Source organism: Capricornis sumatraensis, chromosome 1 (genome assembly GCF_032405125.1).
Source record: "Capricornis sumatraensis isolate serow.1 chromosome 1, serow.2, whole genome shotgun sequence".
NCBI lineage: Eukaryota > Metazoa > Chordata > Mammalia > Artiodactyla > Bovidae > Capricornis > Capricornis sumatraensis.
In genome coordinates, this window is record NC_091069.1 from 165,271,380 (window position 1) to 165,292,986 (window position 21,607).

The window sequence follows — 21,607 nt, forward strand, 5'->3', positions numbered from 1 at the left end:
AGATGGTTTACTGGCTGAGATTCCAAGGACCCCTGGCAAGCTGAAAATTATGAGCTCTGTTCATTTTTTCCTTCACTGTAATGAATCTTGCCTCTGATGACAATTGTGTTTGTGTGTAGAATCGTGTTCTATCAGCTTCTCTCTGACTTATTGCTTATCATTCAGGGGCCCTAAACCACTTCAAGATTGCCAGACTGAAGTCAGATTTTAGCTGGGGAGGTAGAACATGCTGTTCTGGAAGAAGAAGTTGGTGACACCTGCCACACAGGAACATCCTTGCTCCAGGGATCTCCTTCCTTCCCCATTCAGAAAACATTGCACCATCGTTCTGAGCAGGTCTTGGCCAGCAGCACCGTGGCCTGGCAGCTAAAGGTGGGCACAGGGAGTCTTCTCTCCTATCCTCCTTCAGCAGGACAATATCTTGAGGAAGGCTTTCCGGAACTCGATGTTGAAGGTGGTATAGATCACGGGGTTGAGGGCACTATTCACATAGCCCAGCCACGTGGTGGCACTGTAGAGCTGTGGGGACACGTGGCATGCTCTGCAGTGGGTATTGAGAACATGGGTCAAGAAGAAGGGCAGCCAGCAGACAATGAAGGTCCCTAGGTTGCAAAGTGAAAAAAAAAACTGGGTCAGGGATTTGTTTACTTCCCTTGTCGCAGCATGAAAATGAGTCCCACTTGTCTACTTAATGGCAGCCAGTGTGCTGCAAGTTTAATTTTAATTTTAAACTTCTAATTTTTACACCAAACCTATGAAACAGGTATGATTAGTCACTTTCTTTCTTTCTTTTTTTTTTAGATGAGAAAACTAGATCCTTACATCTTTGTTCATCCTAGACCTTTCTTCCAAATCAGTTTTCTAGTTTGATCTTTAGATAATTCTTCATGAGCCTTGTCTACATCTCAGTTCAATTCAAATGTTTATTTTATGTCTATCCATGCAAGATATGATTCTTGGCATTGATAGGGGAAGACCTTGAAGATGCAATTGGCATAATTAAGGCTGTTAAGGAGATTAACATAGGGATTCCCTGGATATGAGAAGTCCCTAAGATATGACAAGTTGGGGGCTTATCTCTGACAGTGAACAGGATACAGTTCAGTTCAGTCACTCAGTCATGTGTGACTCTTTGCAACCCCAAGGACTGCAGCACATCAGGTTTCCCTGTCCATCATCAATTCCCGAAGCTTATTCAAACTCATGTCCATCGAGTTGATGATGCCATCCAACCATCTAATACTCTGTCATCCCCTTCTCCTCCCACCTTCAAGCTTTCCCAGCATCAAGGTCTTTCCCAATGAGTCAATTCTGAATTTCCATCAGCATTAAGATATATTCACAAACTCTTTACATTCTAAACATTCATAAATATTAACATTTACAAGTATTAAAGTTGTTGGATTTCCAATTTCTATTAAATATGGTTACCTGAAACTTCAATACTTTGGCCATCTGATGCAAAGAACTGACTCATTGGAACGGGATATGGTTACCTTAGCTAACTCTATATGGTATCTGCAACTTATCAATTTTTAATTTCTTTATTTAAATAAAGTTTGTATTTTTCTACTATAAAAACTAGTTCCTGTTTTATACATTATGGAAAACTTGGTAAATATGGAAAAGTAAAATAATCAGCCACTATTGGAGAAGGCACTGGCGACCCACTCCAGTACTGTTGCTTGGAAACTCCCATGGACGGAGACTGCATTCCATGGGATCGCTAAGAGTCAGACACGTGAGTGACTTCACTTTCACTCATTGGAGAAGGAAATGGCAACGCACTCCAGTGTTCTTTTGCCTGGAGAATCCCAGGGATGGGGGAGCCTGGTGGGCTGCCATCTATGGGGTCACACAGAGTCAGACACGACTGACGCGACTTAGCAGCAGCAGCATACAGTCAATCACTTTTGACATCTGAGTGAATTTATTTTCAGTCTTTTTTTCTTTATATTTAATCTAGATGTTATAATATCATGACAGTAGTCTTTTTTGTATCCTCATTTCTCCCCTCAATATTTTAAAATAGGTAAGCATTTAGTAAATACCCAATATGTGCCAGATGGTTTTATTGAATTGTTGTCCTATTTATTATTTGGTTTATCCATTATAATTCCAAGTGATAGACGCAAAACACAGCTCAGTTAAGTGACTTGTTTGGTTTCATAAATTTCAGTCTAAGTGTTTTGAATTTCCATCAGCATTAAGATGTATTCACAAACTCTTTACATTCGAAACATTTATAAATATTAACATTTACAAGTATTAAAGTTGTCGGATTTCTAATTTCTGTTAAATATGGTTACCCAAGTATCCTCTACCAGCTCCACTGAATTCAGCCTAACCCAACGTAATCCAACCTATCCCAGCTTAACATGACTCAAACTCACCAAGCACAATGACCAGCATCTGGGTTGCCTTCTTCTCCCGCAGTGGCACTGCCCGAGGTTGCAGGGGCCCCAGCCTCAGGGATGTTGATAGCCTGCCATTGCTGAGTTTTCGAACCTCTAGGCTGAGTTTAGGGGCCATGGTAGGGCTGAGGGAGTTCCGAGTCCTCGCTTCCCTTTGCAAGTCTCCCTCTCCTTCTTGGAAGCCTGGTGCTCCCAAGGCAGTGTCTTGGCAGATGCTGTAGTAGCGTTTCAGCTCCATGTGTGTCTGGCCAGGGGAGAGGGGCTGTAGATGTAACAAGAGTGGGTCCTGACGTTTCTGGGGATATTGTTTATCTTCTGAATGTTCCTGAAAGGGAAACAGTGCAATGAAGGAAAAAGAAACCATCATTCTGTGAAACCTACAGAGGGTGCCTCTGAGAGTGGTGGGCTCATGGGAAGTTATGGTAAACAAAATGTGCTTGTGCCTTTACAACCAAAAACACCTACCACACATACAACATCTGAGAATTACAATAATCCCTTGAGGAGGGGAGCATAGAATTATAGCCTGGACTTTCTGAGGTAGAATGACCTGGATATGTTAAATGACACCATCAGGAGGTAAGGAGAAAAATCTGGAATATGGGAAAGTACAAGACCAATGACTCAATTTCTTCAACAAATAAATTGCAATGACAACAACAACACCTACTAGTTGCAAAGTATGGGTCTTACTTGAATTTTGATGCAAATAAACCATCTATAAAAATTCACCTGACATTTGAGGAAATTTTGAATGAACATTTAACATTGTGTGTGTGTTAGTTGCTCAGTCGTGTCTGACTCTTTGTGACCCCTTGTACTGTAGCCCACCAGATTCCTCATACTGGAGTGGGTAGCCATTCCCTTCTCCAGGGGATCTTCCAGACCTAGGGACTGAACCCAGGTCTCCTACACTGCAGGAAGATTCTTGACCATATGAGCCACCAGGGAGGAATTATTATTAAATTTGTTAGTGTGATGTGGTATTGTGGTTATATGTTTTATAAAACAGCCCATATCCTTTCAGTTCAGTTCAGACGCTCAGTCCTGTCCGACTCTTTGCGACCCCATGAATCACAGCACGCCAGCCCTCCCTGTTCATCACCATCTCCTGGAGTTCACTCAGACTCATGTCCATCGAGTCCGTGATGCCATCCAGCCATCTCATCCTCGATTGTCCCTTTCTCCTACTGCTCCCAATCCCTCCCAGCATCAGAGTCTTTTCCAATGAGTCAACTCTTCGCATGAGGTGGCCAAAGTACTGGAGTTTCAGCTTTAGCATCATTCCCTCCAAAGAAATCCCAGGGCAGATCTCCTTCAGAATGGGTTGGTTGGATCTCCTTGCAGTCCCAGGGACTCTCAAGAGTCTTCTCCAACACTACGGTTCAAAAGCATCAATTCTTCGGCACTCAGCCTTCTTCACAGTCCAACTCTCACATCAATACATGACCACAGGAAAAACCATAGCCTTGACTAGACGGACCTTAGTCAGCAAAGTAATGTCCCTGCTTTTGAATATGCTATCTAGGTTGGTCATAACTTTTCTTCCAAGGTGTAAGCGTCTTTTAATTTCATGGCTGCAGTCACCATCTGCGGTGATTTTGGAGCCCCCCAAAATAAAGTCTGACACTGTTTCCACTGTTTCCCCATCTATTTGCCATGAAGTGATGGGACCAGATGCCATGATCTTCGTTTTCTGAATGCTGAGCTTCAAGCCAACTTTTTCGCTCTCCTCTTTCACTTTCATCAAGAGGCTTTTTAGCTCCTCTTCACTTTCTGCCATAAGGGTGGTGTCATCTGCATATCTGAGGTTATTGATATTTCTCCCAGCAATCTTGATTCCAGCTTGTGTTTCTTCCAGTCCAGCGTTTCTCATGATGTACTCTGCATATAAGTTAAATAAGCAGGGTGACAATATCCAGCCTTGACGTACTCCTTTTCCTATTTGGAACTAGTCTGTTGTTCCATGTCCAGTTCTAACTGTTGCTTCCTGACCTGCATACAGACTTCTCAAGAGGCAGGTCAGGTGGTCTGATATTCCCATCTCTTTCAGAATTTTCCACAGTTTATTGTGATCCACAGAGGCTTTGGCCATAGTCAATAAAGCAGAAATAAATGTTTTTCTGGAACTCTCTTGCTTTTTCCATGATCCAGCAGATGTTGGCATTTTGATCTCTGTTTCCTCTGCCTTTTCTAAAACCAGCTTGAACATCAGGGAGTTCACGGTTCACGTATTGCTGAAGCCTGGCTTGGAGAATTTTGAGCATTACTTTACTAGCATGTGAGATGAGTGCTATTGAGCGGTAGTTTGGGCATTCTTTGGCGTTGCCTTTCTTTGGAATTGAAATGAAAACTGACCTTTTCCAGTCCTGTGGCCACTGCTGAGTTTTCCAAATTTGTTGGCATATAGAGTCTTATAGCATATTTTTGGTTAAAATGTTATTATGTTTGCAATCTGCTTCACAACAATCCAGTGGGGTGTATGAATGTACATAGGCATGTAGTTGAAAGAAGACGGGGCCATGAGCTGATAATTGCTGAGCTTGGCTGATGGCTACTGAAGGCTTAGTTATATTTGTCTTTCTACTTTTTTACTTTTGAAATTTTTAATAACAGAAAGTTTAAAAACTCAGGATTTTCATCTCAGCTTCCTACTACTTAGATGCATCCTTGGGCAAGTTAATTAAATGTCTCTGAGCCTCACTTATAAAACAGAAAAAAAATAAAAAGAAATAGGTTTGGGGTGAGCAGACTCAGAGTAGAAAATTGATGATATGCAGATGTTTTGGGTATTTTGAGGATGTGTGTGTGCTCAACAACAGCACTTCTTCCCACATTTGAAAACTCAGATACTGCGTAAATCTTGAGTAGAAGAAAGATTCCCCAACACCTGCACCGAAGCCATGAAAATCAGATATTCACTCTCCCTGACCTCCCCACAGGGCAGCTAGAACTCTGGCTCATGAACACATGAACCAAGCCCAGCCAGTTGGAGATTTGCACCTACAACCTTGAACTTGCTCATGAAGCAAGACTTCAGAATTCATCTAGCAGTGGTGACAGTCAGTGTCCAGTGTCCTCACTATTCTACCCAGACTGTTCCTTAGGCATGAACAGCATCTTCGGAAGCTGTTCTTTAGCCTTCTTGTTAAGCTTGAGCTCCTTGATATCCTTCCAGTAAATTCCTTTTTTACATGTTAGTCAGTGTCAATAACCAAGAACTTTCACTGGTCTCTCCTTAGTTCAAGGAATCATAGTCTTCCAAATACTCAGGGGCAGTATACTGCACACACTCAGAAACATTGTTGAATAAATGAATGAATGAATGCAAGTGGCCTTCAAGATAATTTTGTGTTTTATAAACTGCTCACAGATGTGTTTGTAGGGATTCTATCATAATATGTTTTTTAAAAATTTGGTTTTCATTTTGATAGAATTTTCTAATAATTAATATAAGTATATTGTGATGTATCCAGCCTACCATTTGTAAGATTATATTTATGACTGAGCTGACATCTAGTGATCTTCTAAAAGGTGCATTATTTCTGAAACAAAAGGGCCAGGAACAAATTTCTGAGAGTGCTTATGAAATCTCACATTGGAGAACACTGATCTAATGTAGCCTGTCTCCCTTTCACAGATTTGGAAATTCAGTCCCACAGAAGGAAAGTGATTCTTCCTGTTCTCACATTACTGAGCATATTTCTCAGCTCTCTCTACAAACTTTTATCACTACCTCTCTGGCTGACATGAAGAAACACTGGACTCCTTGGGATCTGGCTGGCAGAGCCCTCCATTCCCAGATGGCAGGACAGAATCTAATTCTCCACACTCCAGACAATGCTAGCTTCTTGATTCTCCAATCTCTCCTACATAGTCACTACGTTTCCTTCATTTGCCCTTGGAGCCTTCTCAGACCTTGGATTTGTTGTAGGTAACTTTAAACCTCCTATCTACTAAAAAAAAAAAAAAAAAATCATTTGCAGCAAGAGTCTGTAACTGCTATATGAGGCCCGGGTAAAAATTGTTAGTAAACTATATAGATATTAAGAAAAGTGACAAGAATACACAGAAGAACTATACAAAAAAGATCTTCATGACCCAGATAATCATGATAGTATGATCACTCACATAGAGCAAAACAAATTCTGGTGGGAATGTGAAGTCAGGTGGGTCTTAGGAAGCATCACTATGAACAAAGCTAGTGGAAGTGATGGAATTCCAGTTGAGTTATTTCAAATCCTAAAAGATGATGCTGTGAAAGTGCTGCACTCAATATGCCAGCAAATTTGGTAAATGCAGCAGTGGCCACAGAACTGGAAAAGGTCACTTTTCATTTCAATCACAAAGAAAGGCAATGCCGAAGAATGTTCAAACTACCACACAATTGCACTCATCTCACATGCTAGCAAAGTAGTAGTCAAAATTCTCCAAGCCAGGCTTCAACAGTACATGAACCCAGAACTTCCAGATGTTCAAGCTGGATTTAGAAAAGGCAGAGGAACCAGAGATCAAAATGCCAACATCTGCTGGATCATCAAAAAAGCAAGAGAGTTCCAGAAAACATCTACTTATGCTTTATTGACTACACTAAAGCCTTTGACTATGTGGATCACAACAATTATGGAAAATTCTGAAAGAGATGGGAATACCAGACCACCTGACATGCCTCCTGAGAAATCTGTACGCAGGTCAGGGAGCAACAATTAGAGCTGGACATGGAACAACAGACCGATTCCAAATAGGAAAAGGAGTATGTCAAGGCTGTATATGCTCACCGTGCTTAACTAATATGCAGAGTACATCATGAGAAATGCTGGACTGGATGAAACACAAGCTGGAATCAAGATTGCTGGGAGAAATATCAATAACCTCAGATATACAGATGACACCACCCTTATGGCAGAAAGTGAAGAAGAACTAAAGAGCCTCTTGATGAAAGTGAAAGAGGAGAGTGAAAAAGTTGGCTTAAAACTCAACATTCAGAAAACTAAGATCATGGCATCTGGTCCCATCACTTCATGGCAAATAGATGGGGAAACAGTGGAAACGATGAGAAACTTTATATTTTGGGGCTCCAAAATCACTACAGATGGTGACTGCAGCCATGAAATTAAAAGACGCTTGCTCCTTGGAAGAAAAGTTATGACCAACCTAGATAGCATATTAAAAAGCAGAGACATTACTTTGCCAACAAACATCCATCTAGTCAACACTATGGTTTTTCCAGCAGTCATGTATGGATGTGACTATACATGACTATAAAGAAAGCTAAGTGCTGAAGAATTGATGTTTTTGAACTGTGGTGTTGCAGAAGACTCTTGAGACTTCTTGAACTGCAAGGAGATCCAACCAGTCCATCTTAAAGGAAATCAGTCCTGAATATTCATTGGAAGGATGGATATTGAAACTGAAACTCCAATGCTTTGGCCACCTGATGCAAAGAACTGACTCATTTGAAAAGACCCTGATGCTGGGAAAGAGTGAAGGCGGGAGGATAAGGGGACAACAGAGGATGAGATGGTTGGATGGCATCACCAACTCAATGGACATGAGTTTGAGTAAACTCCGGGAGTTGGTGATGGACAGGGAAGCCTGGCGTGCTGTGGTTAATGGGGTTGCAAAGAGTTGGACACAACTGAGAGACTGAACTATACAGAAATTAAACAAGGCTCTGTTATTCATGATTATGGGTTTTTGAAGCTTTATTCCTAATATTTACTTAGCTGTGGTGTTCAGGGAGAGGGATACTGGTCTTTTCTCTAACACTTTTAGGCTTCATTTGGCACTTGGCTTGCTTAGGGAGTCAGGGCTGGTTTGAATGGGAAGGATAAGAATTAGGGCAACTATGAAAATGTCTTGGTTTTCCCCATATTTGATGGCAATTGGGCACACGAAATTCTCCCATTAGTCTCCTTTTTCTACTTTTCTTGGCTCTGCCTATGTCTGTTTCAGTCATGTCCTTTCCCTCTAATGCAGCTGGTTCTGGATAGTAAACTCCACAACACATCTAAGAGTCACTGGCTCCAGTCATTGGGCTCTACCCCAAGAGTCACATGCTTCTGGAATATCACTTGATAATGCCTATTCTGAAGCTTAAATCAGATAGATTCTCAGGTTTGTTATTTATCATAAATCCAAGTAGGAAACTAGGGCCAAATTCATTTTTGGGTGGAAGTAGAATCGAGTGAAGCCATTGTCTTGAGAAAGGGTCTCTTATTCTTTTACTACAACTAAAGGCATGGCTTACTTACCATTTTCCCTGTGGCATCTGATGGAAATCTGGCCCTTATTGAAAACTGCCGAATGGGGTGCAACCGTAGACACAAAGACTAGGGTGGGTTGAAGGAGAAACAGTTGTGTGTTAAGCTCTATATAGTTGGGTCATATAGATGACGCTATATGAATACAATGTGTTCCTATCCTCAGTCTTGGGTCCTGACCTCCTATTTCATGGGGGCTAATATTCCTCTTCCACCCAAGCTTTTGGGACTTTCAGTTTGAGATTATGATTCTCACTCAAGTCATTACAGGTTGATCTACATGTCCAGTTTGGACCTACCTTCAAGATCACACTCAGTTCTTACTCTATGAAGCCCTTTTCTGAGCATATTGACTTTATTTTCTCATAACCTCTCCAGCATTTAATATTTATGTGCTTAGTTGTCTTCATCTCACTTTGGCAAACATTCCATTCAGTTTTGGGTCGCTCATTAATTTTGGGTGTAGGTGTGTTTTATTTGCTTATCTAAGGTTTTAAACTCCATGAAGGTAGAGGCTGTATAATATCCCTGCTGTCTCTTGCTTAGCAGTTGCTAGTGATAGGTATGTATCCATTTATGCTTCAAATGAATACACTTGAACCATGTACTAGGCACTGGAATAAGCAGAATTTACAGCCCAAGCAACTGGAATATTTCAATGAACTTCCTTTTCAGAGCCTCAAAAGACCTAACAAAACGTGCCATCAGCATCCCATTCCACCAGCTGGTTAGCACCTTGACACAGAGGCAGATCTAGAAAGGAAAAGAAATTTCAACAGACCCCTAGTGATTCTTGATGTGAATGGTCTGGCCAAAACGTCATTCCTGGAAACCCAGCAGCAGTGAATGGCAAAGCTGCTACACTGAAATTTCATACCTGTGTGATATCTGAACAGCCCTCTCATTGAGGGCAATGAGAGACTTTGAAAGGAAGCAGAACAAGCCCAGAAAGGGTGCTCTAGGGAAGACTGTCAATGCACTGTTGAGATTGGATTTCCTCCAAGGCCTAGCCAATATCTGCAGGTTAAAAGGTGGCAGATGTGTGTCCCCGATGGGCAGAACAGGCAAGAGCATGCACTGCTGGACACAAGGCTGGGACATCGTGTCTTCCTTCTGCCGCTCCAGGATGCTCACCTGTTGGGGGAAGCCGGGTCTGACACTGAGGCACTGACTGTTCTGTCGAGTGAGGATCCGCTTCCGTCTCCTCTGTCTCAACACCACGTAGATCCTGGCATAGACGAGGACAGTCACTCCGAAGGGCAGGTAGAAGGACACCACTGAAGAGTAGAGGACAAAGTCAGGGTTGGAGATGGAGCAGATGCTGGGGTCTCCTGTGCATGAGAGAAGTGGAGAAAGCAAAGTCGTTGGCCAAGTACGGGATTCAGAGGTGAGCACAGAATAGGCTGCACACCACATGTGGCGTCTCCACCATCACGTCCACAGTGGAAGTCTGAGAAGTGCTGGGAGCCGGTCCTGTCTCCTCCTCCGCATGTCCCAGTTCACATGCTGCCTCCTCTGAGAAGGCTACCTGCCCCGAGTTTCTCAGTCAGAAGCAACTCCTACTTCCTTTGTGCCCCACATTTCCTGCTGTCATCAGTCTTGTGTAATTAGCACTCATGGCCTGATTGTTAAGCTGTGGGGGAGGCTATCCCGTCTCAGACACCCACATTGTCCACTTGTCCTCTGTAGGAGGCCTAATTCGTCTTTTAAAAATATATTTATTTCTTAATTGGAGGGAAATTGCTTAACAATGTTGTGTTGGTTTCTGCTGCACAACACAAATCAGCCATGATTATATTAACACAAGTATCCCCTCCTTCTTAAGCCTCCCTCCCATCCCCCCATCACACCCCTCTGCTCCCTGTATCATATAGCAACTTCTCACCAGCTATCTGTTTTACACTTGGTAGTGTATATATGTCGATGCTACTTTCCCTGTTCATCCTACTCTTTCCTTCCCCAACTGTGTCAAGTCTGTTCTATATATCTGTGTCTCCATTCCTTCCATGCAAATATGTCCACCAATATCATTTTTCCAATATCTGCAGGTTTTCCACCCAAACTCATGTCCATCAAGTCGGTGATGCCATCCAGCCATCTCATCCTCCGTTGTCCCCTTCTTCTCCTGCCCTCAATCTTTCCCAGCATCAGGGTCTTTTCAAATGACTCAGCTCCTGACATCAGGTGGCCAAAGTATTGGAGTTTCAGCTTCAACATCAGTCCTACCAATGAACACCCAGGACTGATTTCCTTTTGGATGGACTGGTTGGATCTCCTTGCAGTCCAAGGGATTCTCAAGAGTTTTCTCCAACACCACACTTCAAAATCATCAATTCTTCGGCACTCAGCTTTCTTTAGTGTCCAACTCTCACATCCTTACATGACTACTGGAAAAACCATAGCCTTGACTAGACAGACCTTTATTGACAAAGTAATGTCTCTGCTTTTTAATATGCTGTCTAGGTTGGTCATAACTTTCCTTCCAAGGAGTAAGTGTCTTTTAATTTCATGGCTGCAATCACCATATGCAATGATTTTGGAGACCAGAAAAATAAAGTCAGCCACTATTTCCCCATCTATTTGCCATAAAGTGATGGGACCGGATGCCATGATCTTAGTTTTCTGAATGTTGAGTTTTAAGCCAACTTTTTCACTCTCCTCTTTCACTTTCATCAAGAGGCTCTTTAGTTCTTCTTCACTTTCTGCCATAAGGGTGGTGTCATCTGCATATCTGAGGTTATTGATATTTCTCCCAACAATCTTGATTCCAGCTTGTGTTTCATCCAGTCCAGCGTTTCTCATGTTGTACTCTGCATATAAGTTAAATAAGCAGGGTGACAATATACAGCCTTGATGTGCTCCTTTTTCTATTTGGAACCAGTCTGTTGTTCCATGTCCAGTTCTAACTGTTGCTTCCTGACCTGCATTCAGATTTCTCAAGAGGCAGGTCATGTGGGCTGGTATTCCCATCTCTTTCAGAATTTTCCACAGTTTCTTGTGATCCACACAGTCAAAGGCTTTGGCATAGTCAATAAAGCAGAAATAGATGTTTTTCTGGAACTCTCTTGCTTTTTCCATGATCCAGCAGATGTTGGCATTTTGATCTCTGGTTCCTCTGCCTTCTCTAAAACCTGCTTGAACATCTGGAAGTTCACGGTTCACGTATTGCTGAAGCCTGGCTTGGAGAATTTTGAGCATTACTTTACTAGCATGTGAAATGAGTGCAATTGTGCGGTAGTCTGAGCCTTCTTTGGCATTGCCTTTCTTTGGAATTGGAATGAAAACTGACCTTTTTCAGTCCTGTGGCCACTGCTGAGTTTTCCAAATTTGCTGGCATATTGAGTGCAGCACTTTCACAGCATCATCTTTCAGGACCTGAAATAGCTCAACTGGAATTCTATCACCTCCATTAGCTTTGTTTGTAGTGATGCTTCCTAAGGCCCACTTGACTTCACATTCCAGGATGTCTGGCTCTAGGTGAGTGATCACACTCATCAAGGTTATCTGGGTCGTGAAGATCTTTTTTGTACAGTTCCTCTGTGTATTCTTGCCACCTCTTCTTAATATCTTCTGCTTCTGTTAGGTCCATACCATTTCTGTCCTTTATTGAGCCCATCTTTGCATGAAATGTTCCCTTGGTATCTCTAAATATCTTGAAGAGATCTCTAGTCTTTCCCATTCTATTGTTTTCCCCTATTTCTTTGCATTGATCGCTGAGGAAGGCTTTCTTATCTCTCCTTGCTATTCTTTGGAACTCTGCATTCAAATGGGTGTATCTTTCCTTTTCTCCTTTGCTTTTCGTTTCCCTTCTTTTCACAGGTATTTGTAAGGCCTCCTCAGATAGCCATTTTGCTTTTTTGCATTTCTTTTTCTTAGGGATGGTCTTGATTCCTGTCTCCTGTACAATGTCACGAACCTCCGTCCATAGTTCATCAGGCACTCTGTCTGTCAGACCTAGTCCCTTAAATCTATTTCTCACTTCCACTGTATAGTCATAAGGGATTTGATTTAGGTCATACCTGAATGGTCTAGTGGTTTTCTCCACTTTCTTCAATTTCAGTCTGGATTTGGCAATAAGGAGTTCATGATCTGAGCCACAGTCAGCTCCCAGTCTTGTTTTTGCTGACTGTATAAAGCTTCTCCATCTTTGGCTGCAAAGAATATAATCAATCTGATTTCGGTGTCAACCATCTGGTGATGTCCATGTGTAGAGTCTCCTCTTGTATTGTTGGAAGAGGGTGTTTGCTGTTACCAGTGCCTTGTCTTGGCAGAACTCTATTAGCCTTTGCCCTGCTTCATTCCGCATTCCAAGGCCAAATTTGCCTGTTACTCCAAGTGTTTCTTGACTTCCTACTTTTGCATTCCAGTCCCCTATAATGAAAAGGACATCTTTTTTGGGTGTTAGTTCTAGAAAGTCTTGTAGGTCTTTATAGAACCATTCAACTTCAGCTTCTTTAGCATTACTGGTTGGGGCATAGACTTGGATTACCGTGATATTGAATATGTTAATATACAATATAATGTCTTCTCTTTCTGATAGACTTCACTCTGTGTAACAGGTTCTAGGTTCATTCACCTCATAGAACTGACTCAAATTTGTTCTTTTTCACGGCGGAGTGATATTCCATTGTGTGTATGTACCTCATCGTCTTTATCTGTTCGTCTGCTGATGGACATCTAGGTTGCTTCCATGTGCTGGCTATTGTAAATAGTGGTGCTATGAACACTGGGGTACATGTGTCTTTTTCAATTATGATTTTCTCAGGGTATATGCCCAGTAGTGGGATTGTTGGGGTAGTTCACTTCCCTGTGGCTTAGGTGGTAAAGAATCTGCCTGCAGTTCAGGAGACCCAGGCTTAATCCCTGGGTTGGGAAGATCTCCTGGAGAAGGGAACAGCTACCCACTCCAGTATTCTTCCCTGAATAATTCCATGAACAGAGGAGCCTGGCAGTGTACAGTCCATGGGATCGCAAAGAGTCAGGCACAAATGAGTGACTAATGTTTCATTTTCATGGTAGTTTTATTCCTAGTTTTTAAAGGAATCTCCATACTGTTCTCCACAGTGGCTGTATCAATTTACACAGATGGCCAATAAATACATGGAAAGATGTTCAACATCACTAAATATTGGAGAAATGCAAATCTAATTCAATCTAATTCATCTTTGTGCTGCTCACAGTTCACTTAAAAAAAAAAATTTACTGATTACATGCCAGACACCACTCTACATCGGGGCTACAAAGATGAGTAAGACTCGGTGTCTACCCTTGAAGGAGCTCACGATCTAGACAGACAGACAATCCTCTCTGTATGCTGTGCTAAGTGTCACAGAGGGACGCGGCCTGGGAAGCTGGGTGGACTTTCACAGAGTAACAGAGCAGAGGCTCCTAGGAGGGATGCAGCCCCTGGAAAAGGGCCTGCTGGTGTGGAGGCCATCAAAGGAGCAGTGAATGCAATGAGAGAAAGGAGGAAGGCTTCCGTGCTGAGAATGCCAGGTCTCCAAGTTTGAATGAAGTGTGGGGCAGGTGGTGGCTGAATACAGGCAAGTTTATTTTTCAGGGAATCCCTGTTCTGCTCAAGGGTGCGATGGGAAAAGAGCCAGTAAACATATTGCCATCATGGACGATGTGAATTGAGGCACGTCCTTGTCCTTGCTTTATGTCCTGAAATGCTCCTGGGCCTCCTCTCTAGGAGGGCCCTGCAACTTTGTCTTCATTAGCAGATGTTGAGATTCCTCCAACAGCCAGAGTGAGACCTGATACTTGTTCCGCCTTGGAAAAGAAAAGGGAAGAAAACTGATATCTTCTGGGTGATTCCGAGGGCTTTATACACATTGTCTTACCTAATCATTGTGGCAACATGATGTAAGCAGGTGCCATTACTGTCTCTATTCTCAGATGAGCTGATGAAGGCTCAGAGAGATTCAGTAAGTGGCCCAACATCACGGAGTCTGAAAGGGGTGGAGCCCAGATGGATTCCTCCAGTCGTTCTGATCCCAAAGCCAATGTTCTTTCTAGGATTTTAACTCTCTGCTTCCCTCTACCACTGGGACACAACAAACTTGCACTTTGTCCTATCATCAACAGGTGTCGGCACATCCAGTCAATCTTGATGAAGGGGTGGGGATTGTCCAATCCACAATCTGGCCTCAGAAGATGTAGCCTTGGATGTGAACTGATGAGAGAGGGCCTTGGACCCCTCATTCTGCTTCCTGGTCTTTGGATGTAGGCAGAGCCCAGGCAGCCTGAGGTGGGAGACCCAGGTCTCCACTTACTAACTATCTGACCTTGGGTTTATTACTTAACTGTGCCAAACCTCGGGCTTCCCTTGTGACTCAGCTGATAAAGAATACACCTGCAGTGCGGGAGATCTGGGTTTGATCCTTGGGTTGGGAAAATCCCCTGGAGAAGGGAAGGGCTGCCCACTCCAGTATTCTAGCCTGGAGAATTCTATGGACTGTATAGTCTATGAGGTCACTTTCACTTTCATGCCAAACCCTCAGTTTCATTATCTGTGAAAGAAAGACAAAAATCCTGTCTCATGTAGAGGTTGTGAGACTAAATGCCAGCTATTATTATTATTATTAATATCATTTACTATTATTTATTATATACCTCCTCTGAAATATCAAAACACCTGGTGGCTCAGACGGTAAAGTGTCTGCCTACAATGCGGGAGACCTGGGTTTGATCCCTGGGTCGGGAAGATCCCCTGAAGGAGGAAATGGCAATCCACTCCAGTACTCTTGCCTGGAAAATCTCATGGACAGAGGGGCCTGGTAGGCTACAGTCCTTGGAGTTGCAAAGAGTCGGACACGACAGAACGACTTCACTTTCACACTTTCATTTTCTGAAATATCAGTAACCTCAGATATGCAGATGACACCACCCTTATAGCAGAAAGCGAAGAGGAACTAAAAAGCCTCTTGATTAAAGTGAAAGTGGAGAGTGAAAAAGTTGGCTTGAAGCTCAACATTCAGAAAACTAAGATCATGACATCCATTCCCATCACTTCATGGCAAATAGATGGGGAAACAGTGTAAACAGTGTCAGACTTTATTTTGAGGGGCTCCAAAGTCACTGCAGATGGTGACTGCAGCCATGAAATTAAAAGACGCTTACTCCTTGGAAGAAAAGTTACGACCAACCTGAAGAGCATATTCAAAAGCAGAGACATTACATTGCCAACTAAAGTCCATCTAGTCAAGGCTACGGTTTTTCCAGTGGTCATGTATGGATGTGAGAGTTGGACTGTGAAGAAAGCTGAGAGCCAAAGAATTGATGCTTTTGAACTGTGGTGTTGGAGAAGACTCTTGAGAGTCCCTTGGACTGCAAGGAGATCCAACCAACCCATTCTGAAGGAGATCAGCCCTGGGATTTCTTTGGAGGGAATGATGCTAAAGCTGAAACTCCAGTACTTTGGCCACCTCATGTGAAGAGTTGACTCATTGGAAAAGGCTCTGATGCTGGGAGGGATGGGGGCAGGAGGAGAAGGGGATGACAGAGGATGAGATGGCTGGATGGCATCACTGACTCGATGGACGTGAGTCTGAGTGAACTCTGGGAGTTGGTAATACACAGGGAGGCCTGGCGTGCTGCGATTCATGGGGTCGCAAAGAGTCGGACATGACTGAGTGACTGAACTGAACTGAACTGAGCTTTTTGAACTTGAAAGGGAAGGTATCACTTGGAATGAAAATTTGGAGAGAGACTTGTATGGAACAGTATTTGTAGAGGAGAGAAGGGAGCAACAGGTAAGAATGAAAACAAACCAAACTGAATGTGTTTAGTGCTCAGTGAGGCATTTTAATGACAACACTGCCACCAGAACCTTTATGAGCCACTCCAAATTCTCTGATTCTCTGAGGAGGGGGTAAAATTCAAGGAAAATTAATATCCTCTCACCAAAGCCTGTGTCTTCATCCTTTAGGAAATGGCTCTTAAGACTCTGAACAGTGATCACCATATTGGCATTTCTGGTCATCTGGGGAAATGGGGTTGGGGGTGGGGAGAGGGTGGCACCTGGTGGTCTTCCTGAGTCTATAAGGAGCCATGCTGGCAGCCTGCCCCTGCCATCAGCGCCCTTGTTGTCAGAGACTGACATGTCTCCTCTAATGAGGAGGCACCTCTGCACATCTGTAGTGAGAGGGGGTCAGAGGGGTGGCAGAGTCACTTTCCTCCTGTTCATCTGGTTGCCATCCTTGGTGTGCTGGGTCTCCATGAGTCTCCCCAGCTAGACCTTCTCCACTTCTTTATCCTTCTCTGGGTTCTGGGAGGCTGACCTCTATACTTTATACATTAACTACAACATTTAAAAAGCCAGGAGCAAAAGTGGGTATAGCATGCTTCCGTTTCTGTAAAAATGGACACACACACACACACACACTCATGTATGCATGCATGGGTGTGTGTGTGTATGCACTTGTTTCAAGTCTTATCTTTTAAGAAGATTGGTGTTTGCTTCTAGGGAGGGGATGGATCTTTTAAGAAGATTGGTGTTTGCTTCTAGGGAGGGGATGGGGGCTGGCAGTCAAGGGTAGAGGAAGACGTACATGCTTTTACATGTAAGTATACGTGTGTGTGTGTGTGTATATATATCACTACCCTTTATGTTTTGCCATGTGCAAGCATTTTCCATTAAAAATATTGAGAGCATATGTATGAGAAACAGAGTGAAGAGAGAGCAGAGAAAGCCATAGTTATTTTGGGGTTACTGAGCAATGAAGACACCCCCTGAGCCTGCCTTGTTATCCTGTCCTTCCTTCCCTAAGAACCTGCTGCCTGAGCTTAGACGGAGTTTTGAAGCCTCTCCCACAATTTCTCCACACTATGTGGCTGGTGAGGCCTGTCAGCAGGCAGAGTGACATTGGAGAAGGATGGGCAGTGAGCTGGGCCCTGCCTCAGCCTCCTCCAGGCAAGGCCTGGGAGTGGATCCTGTGGGCAGGGAAGAGTGAAGCACCACGCACAGTGGTGCAGTTCTGAAAGCTTCTCTCTGCTTGATCCCAAGGAGGTAGTGAGAGCAGGGAGCGCCCCCCTCAAGAGCTAGGCTTCCCCAGGAAACGAGGTGCCTTGTCTTGATTATTTAACTGAAACAGTACTGTGCTGTCAGCACGAGTTATTGAATGATGAATCAACGAGCAACGTGTACAGAGGAGCATTTTCCCTAAGAACATCAGCAGTCATGCGCCGAAGCCTAATAGGGAAGGCCAGGAAGTTACTAAGCCAACTGATTTCAACAGCTAAGGGGCAAAGAATGATGGTGAGGACTCACCCACTGATTCATTCAGCACAAGTTTATGAAGCCCCTGATGTATTCTTGGGCTTCCCTGGTGGCTCAGCTGGTAAAGAATCTGCCTGCAATGTGGGAGACCTGGGTTCCATCCCTGGGTTGGGAAGATCCCCTGGAGAAGGGAATGGCTACTCACTTCAGTATTCTGGCCTGGAGAATTCCACTTTCACTTACTATAGTGTAATGCTGCTGCTGCTGCTGCTGCTAAGTCACTTCAGTCGTGTCCGACTCTGTGCGACCCCATAGACGGCAGCCCACCAGGCTCCCCTGTCCCTGGGATTCTCCAGGCAAGAACACTGAAGTGGATATAGTCTAATGAATACATTTAAAAGTAAAAGAGAAAGAGATGAGAGAGAAGCAAGCCTATACGTGCTAAGTCACAAGTCTTTTTTGCCTTCTCAATTCTATATTTGAAAATTCTTTTGGAAAGTTTTATTTCTGGAACAATTATGATCTCACTGGTGGCAACAAGACTGCAATTAGCTCATCATTCTTCTTCACTTTACGTGTTGACATTAACTGGGAACTCTGTCTCATGTCAGATTTTGAGACTGTTACCTCTGTGTGTGTGTGTGTGTGTGTGTGTGTGTGTGTGTGTGTGTGTGTGTGTGTGAGCATGAGTAAGACTGCCCCTGCCAGCCTCCAAGAATGAGTAAGAGGAATAACTTTGCCCAGCAAACATTGGTGGAGGTTTGCTGCTGGCCAGGTAAGGACCACTTTGGTCTAGCAGTGGTAGTGAGTGCCCCATACTGCAGATTCCAACTTAGAAGGCATTTTCTCTTTTTGAAAAAGTGTTTATTTATTTATTTGGCTGTGTTGGGTCTTAGTTGTGGCATGAGAATTCCTAGTTATGGCATGTAGGATCTAGTTCCCTGACCAGGGATCGAACCCAGGCTCCTGCATTGGAGCACAGTCTTAGCCATTGGACCACCAGGGAAGTCCAGAATGCATTTTCTTATAGAAACGTGGATATAAAGGGTGGCTTAGTTATCAGACTAATGCCCAAAGCACATTTAGACTCATCGAAATGGTATTTGAGTGCCAGCGTCAATCTCTATTGTTATGTTAGAGAATGTTGCCTTGGCGTATGTGTGTGCACATGTGTGTTTGTGTATATAATGTGTCATTGGTAACTGGAAATGGGAAACGGTAAAAAGTAATGCAAGGATGACAACAACATCATATTTTAGGAGCACCCTGAATTGACCAGGCACATCTTCATTGGATAACTTCTCAATTTAACCTCTAATATGGCAGAGAAACAAGCCTCACCTTGAGCAGGGGATATGTGCTTAGCATGTCTATGTATATTTTCCCAATTTAATCTTCACTTAATTGTAAAAAAAAAAGGTTCCATGAAGGAGGTGGAGTGAAGTTATAGCATATGTAGGCTTAGATTCTAGAGTCAATGAAAATTATAGAGAGTCAAAGTTCACCCTGAATCACATATAAAAATATATATGATTTGATTACAACCCTGAACAGTAATAAGTAAAGACATATGACACATGCAGTAATATGTCATCTTTTATAAAGAGTTCAACATAGCATGTAATTTTAGAGATGAAGTTGCTCCACTTATTTGCAGGAGGCCATATATAAAAACAAATGCTGAAAACTTCCTAACTAAATACATAGACCAAGACACTTCCTCCTTGGAAGAAAAGTTATGACCAACCTATACAGCATATTGAAGAGCAGAGACATTACTTTGCCAACAAAGGTCCGTCTAGTCAAGGCTATGGTTTTTCCAGTGGTCATGTATGGATGTGAGAGTTGGATTGTGAAGAAAGCTGAGCACCAAAGAATTGATGCTTTTGAACTGTGGTGTTGGAGAAGACTCTTGAGAGTCCCTTGGACTGCAAGGAGATCCAACCAGTCCATTCTGAAGGAGATCAGTCCTGGGATTTCTTTGGATGGAATGATGCTAAAGCTGAAACTCCAGTACTTTGGCCACCTCATGTGAAGAGTTGACTCATTGGAAAAGACTCTGATGCTGGGAGGGATTGGGGGCAGGAGGAGAAGGGGACGACAGAGGATGAGATGGCTGGATTGCATCACTGACTCAATGGACATGAGTTTGAGTGAACTCCGGGAGTTGGTGATGGACAGGGAGGCCTGGTGTGCTGCAGTCCATGGGATTGCAAAGAGTCGGACACGACTGAGTGACTAAACAGAACTGAACCAAACTGAGTCCAAATATTTGATTTTGTTCGTTTATGCTCTACTATATTATTACTCCAAATTTGTTGATAAGGAAGCTTAACTTAGAAAAGTTAAGTAACTTGTTCAAACAGACACAGCTGTTAAGTAGTAGAACTGAAGTTTGAATCTGGGTTTTTCTGACTCCAGGGCCTCTGCCTTCTTAAATGTATTCTGGCTTCTAAATAATTGACCAGCAAATGACTCTTTGAAGACTATTTATAACTTAAGATTTACCTGAATTTATGTGTAATATGTTACATAAATCTGTACACATAAGTACATAGCTATGTGACTTGTACATGTATGCCAGAAATTCATAAAAATGGAACATAGCAGGAATTGAATGAACCAATTCAAATGGACAAAGTAAGAAATCCAGATGAACACTAGAACAGGAGTTAATTAGTTATCTCTTAGTGAATACTCAGTGTTTACTCTCAATGCCTATAACTTCACTATATGTGCTAACAATTTTCTTTCAACACATGAAATTCCTGAGGCTGAAAGATGGTCATAGAATAGACATGGAAGGTTCTGAAGCACATGAGGTGTAGATTTGGATCAGTATTGTATTTAAAAGTCCTGGACATGTCAGATAAACACGTTTTTTATCCATTTGTCCATCCATCCATCCTGCCAACCATCCATCCTTCTGATAGAAGATGTACCATGTGCCAAGCACCATGGTCAAAAATTTCTGTATATTAAAAATATAAAATACATCCTCCTAGTTCCTAAATGCTATCCTAGTTCTCAAATGCTAGAAATGATTCTTACTGAGTAAAAAGCTAGAAATGTATACCCTGCTCAAGGGCTTTTATGATATGCTACTTTGTGTTATAAATTCATTACAAATTATCATCTTTTCATTAACAAATCTCACCTGAATTATTCATATAGTATAGTTTTTTTTTTAACTGGCATATTTCTTCAAATGAATACAATGGTATTTCTTTCAAAATAGGAGTAAGCCAAACTTCATTAATTGGGGCAGAAGGTGGCTCCTGTACCATTAATTGAAGAGATTTTGCTTTCTATTTTATTTATAATCAATAGAGGCCAGTGCTTTGCAGTCTATAGAATCCTCATTTGATTACAAAGTACACTGCCTTTGAGGTCAGACATTTCAGGGATGAACACCACTCACAGCCATTCAGATGCGCTATGAATCACTTGGCTGTTGGAGTGACACTGTCATTGTTACCTGTGGTGTTGAAGCCAAGGAGGAGAGGGCAAGACACAGCAAAGGACAGCACCCAGACAGCTGTGATCATGAGGGCCACACGTCGACAGGAGCTCTGTCCCGTGCCTTGCTGGTAGTGAACTGGCATGACCACAGCAGTGTACCTGTGAAAGGAAGGGGATAGAGAATAGATGTGATCAGTTCAGTTCAGTCGCTCAGTCCTGTCCAACTCTTTGCGACCCCATGAATCGCA

General features: G+C 42.8%; 1 protein-coding gene across 2 annotated transcripts in view; it reads right to left on the minus strand.

Annotated features, from left to right (window-relative positions):
• Positions 1-405: 405 nt before the first annotated feature.
• Positions 406-21,607, minus strand: part of DRD3 (dopamine receptor D3) — a 46,039-nt gene continuing 24,837 nt past the window's right edge. The window contains exons 3-7 of one of the 2 annotated variants that reach the window (XM_068978934.1): positions 21,376-21,518; positions 9,812-10,008; positions 2,541-2,676; positions 2,394-2,441; positions 406-602 (exon numbers count right to left, since the gene is read on the minus strand). In XM_068978934.1, coding sequence (XP_068835035.1) covers positions 406-602; positions 2,394-2,441; positions 2,541-2,676; positions 9,812-10,008; positions 21,376-21,518 — 721 coding nt within the window. Of the gene's footprint in view, positions 603-2,393; positions 2,677-9,811; positions 10,009-21,375; positions 21,519-21,607 lie in introns of both variants that reach the window. The other variant, XM_068978926.1, reaches the window with a different exon arrangement.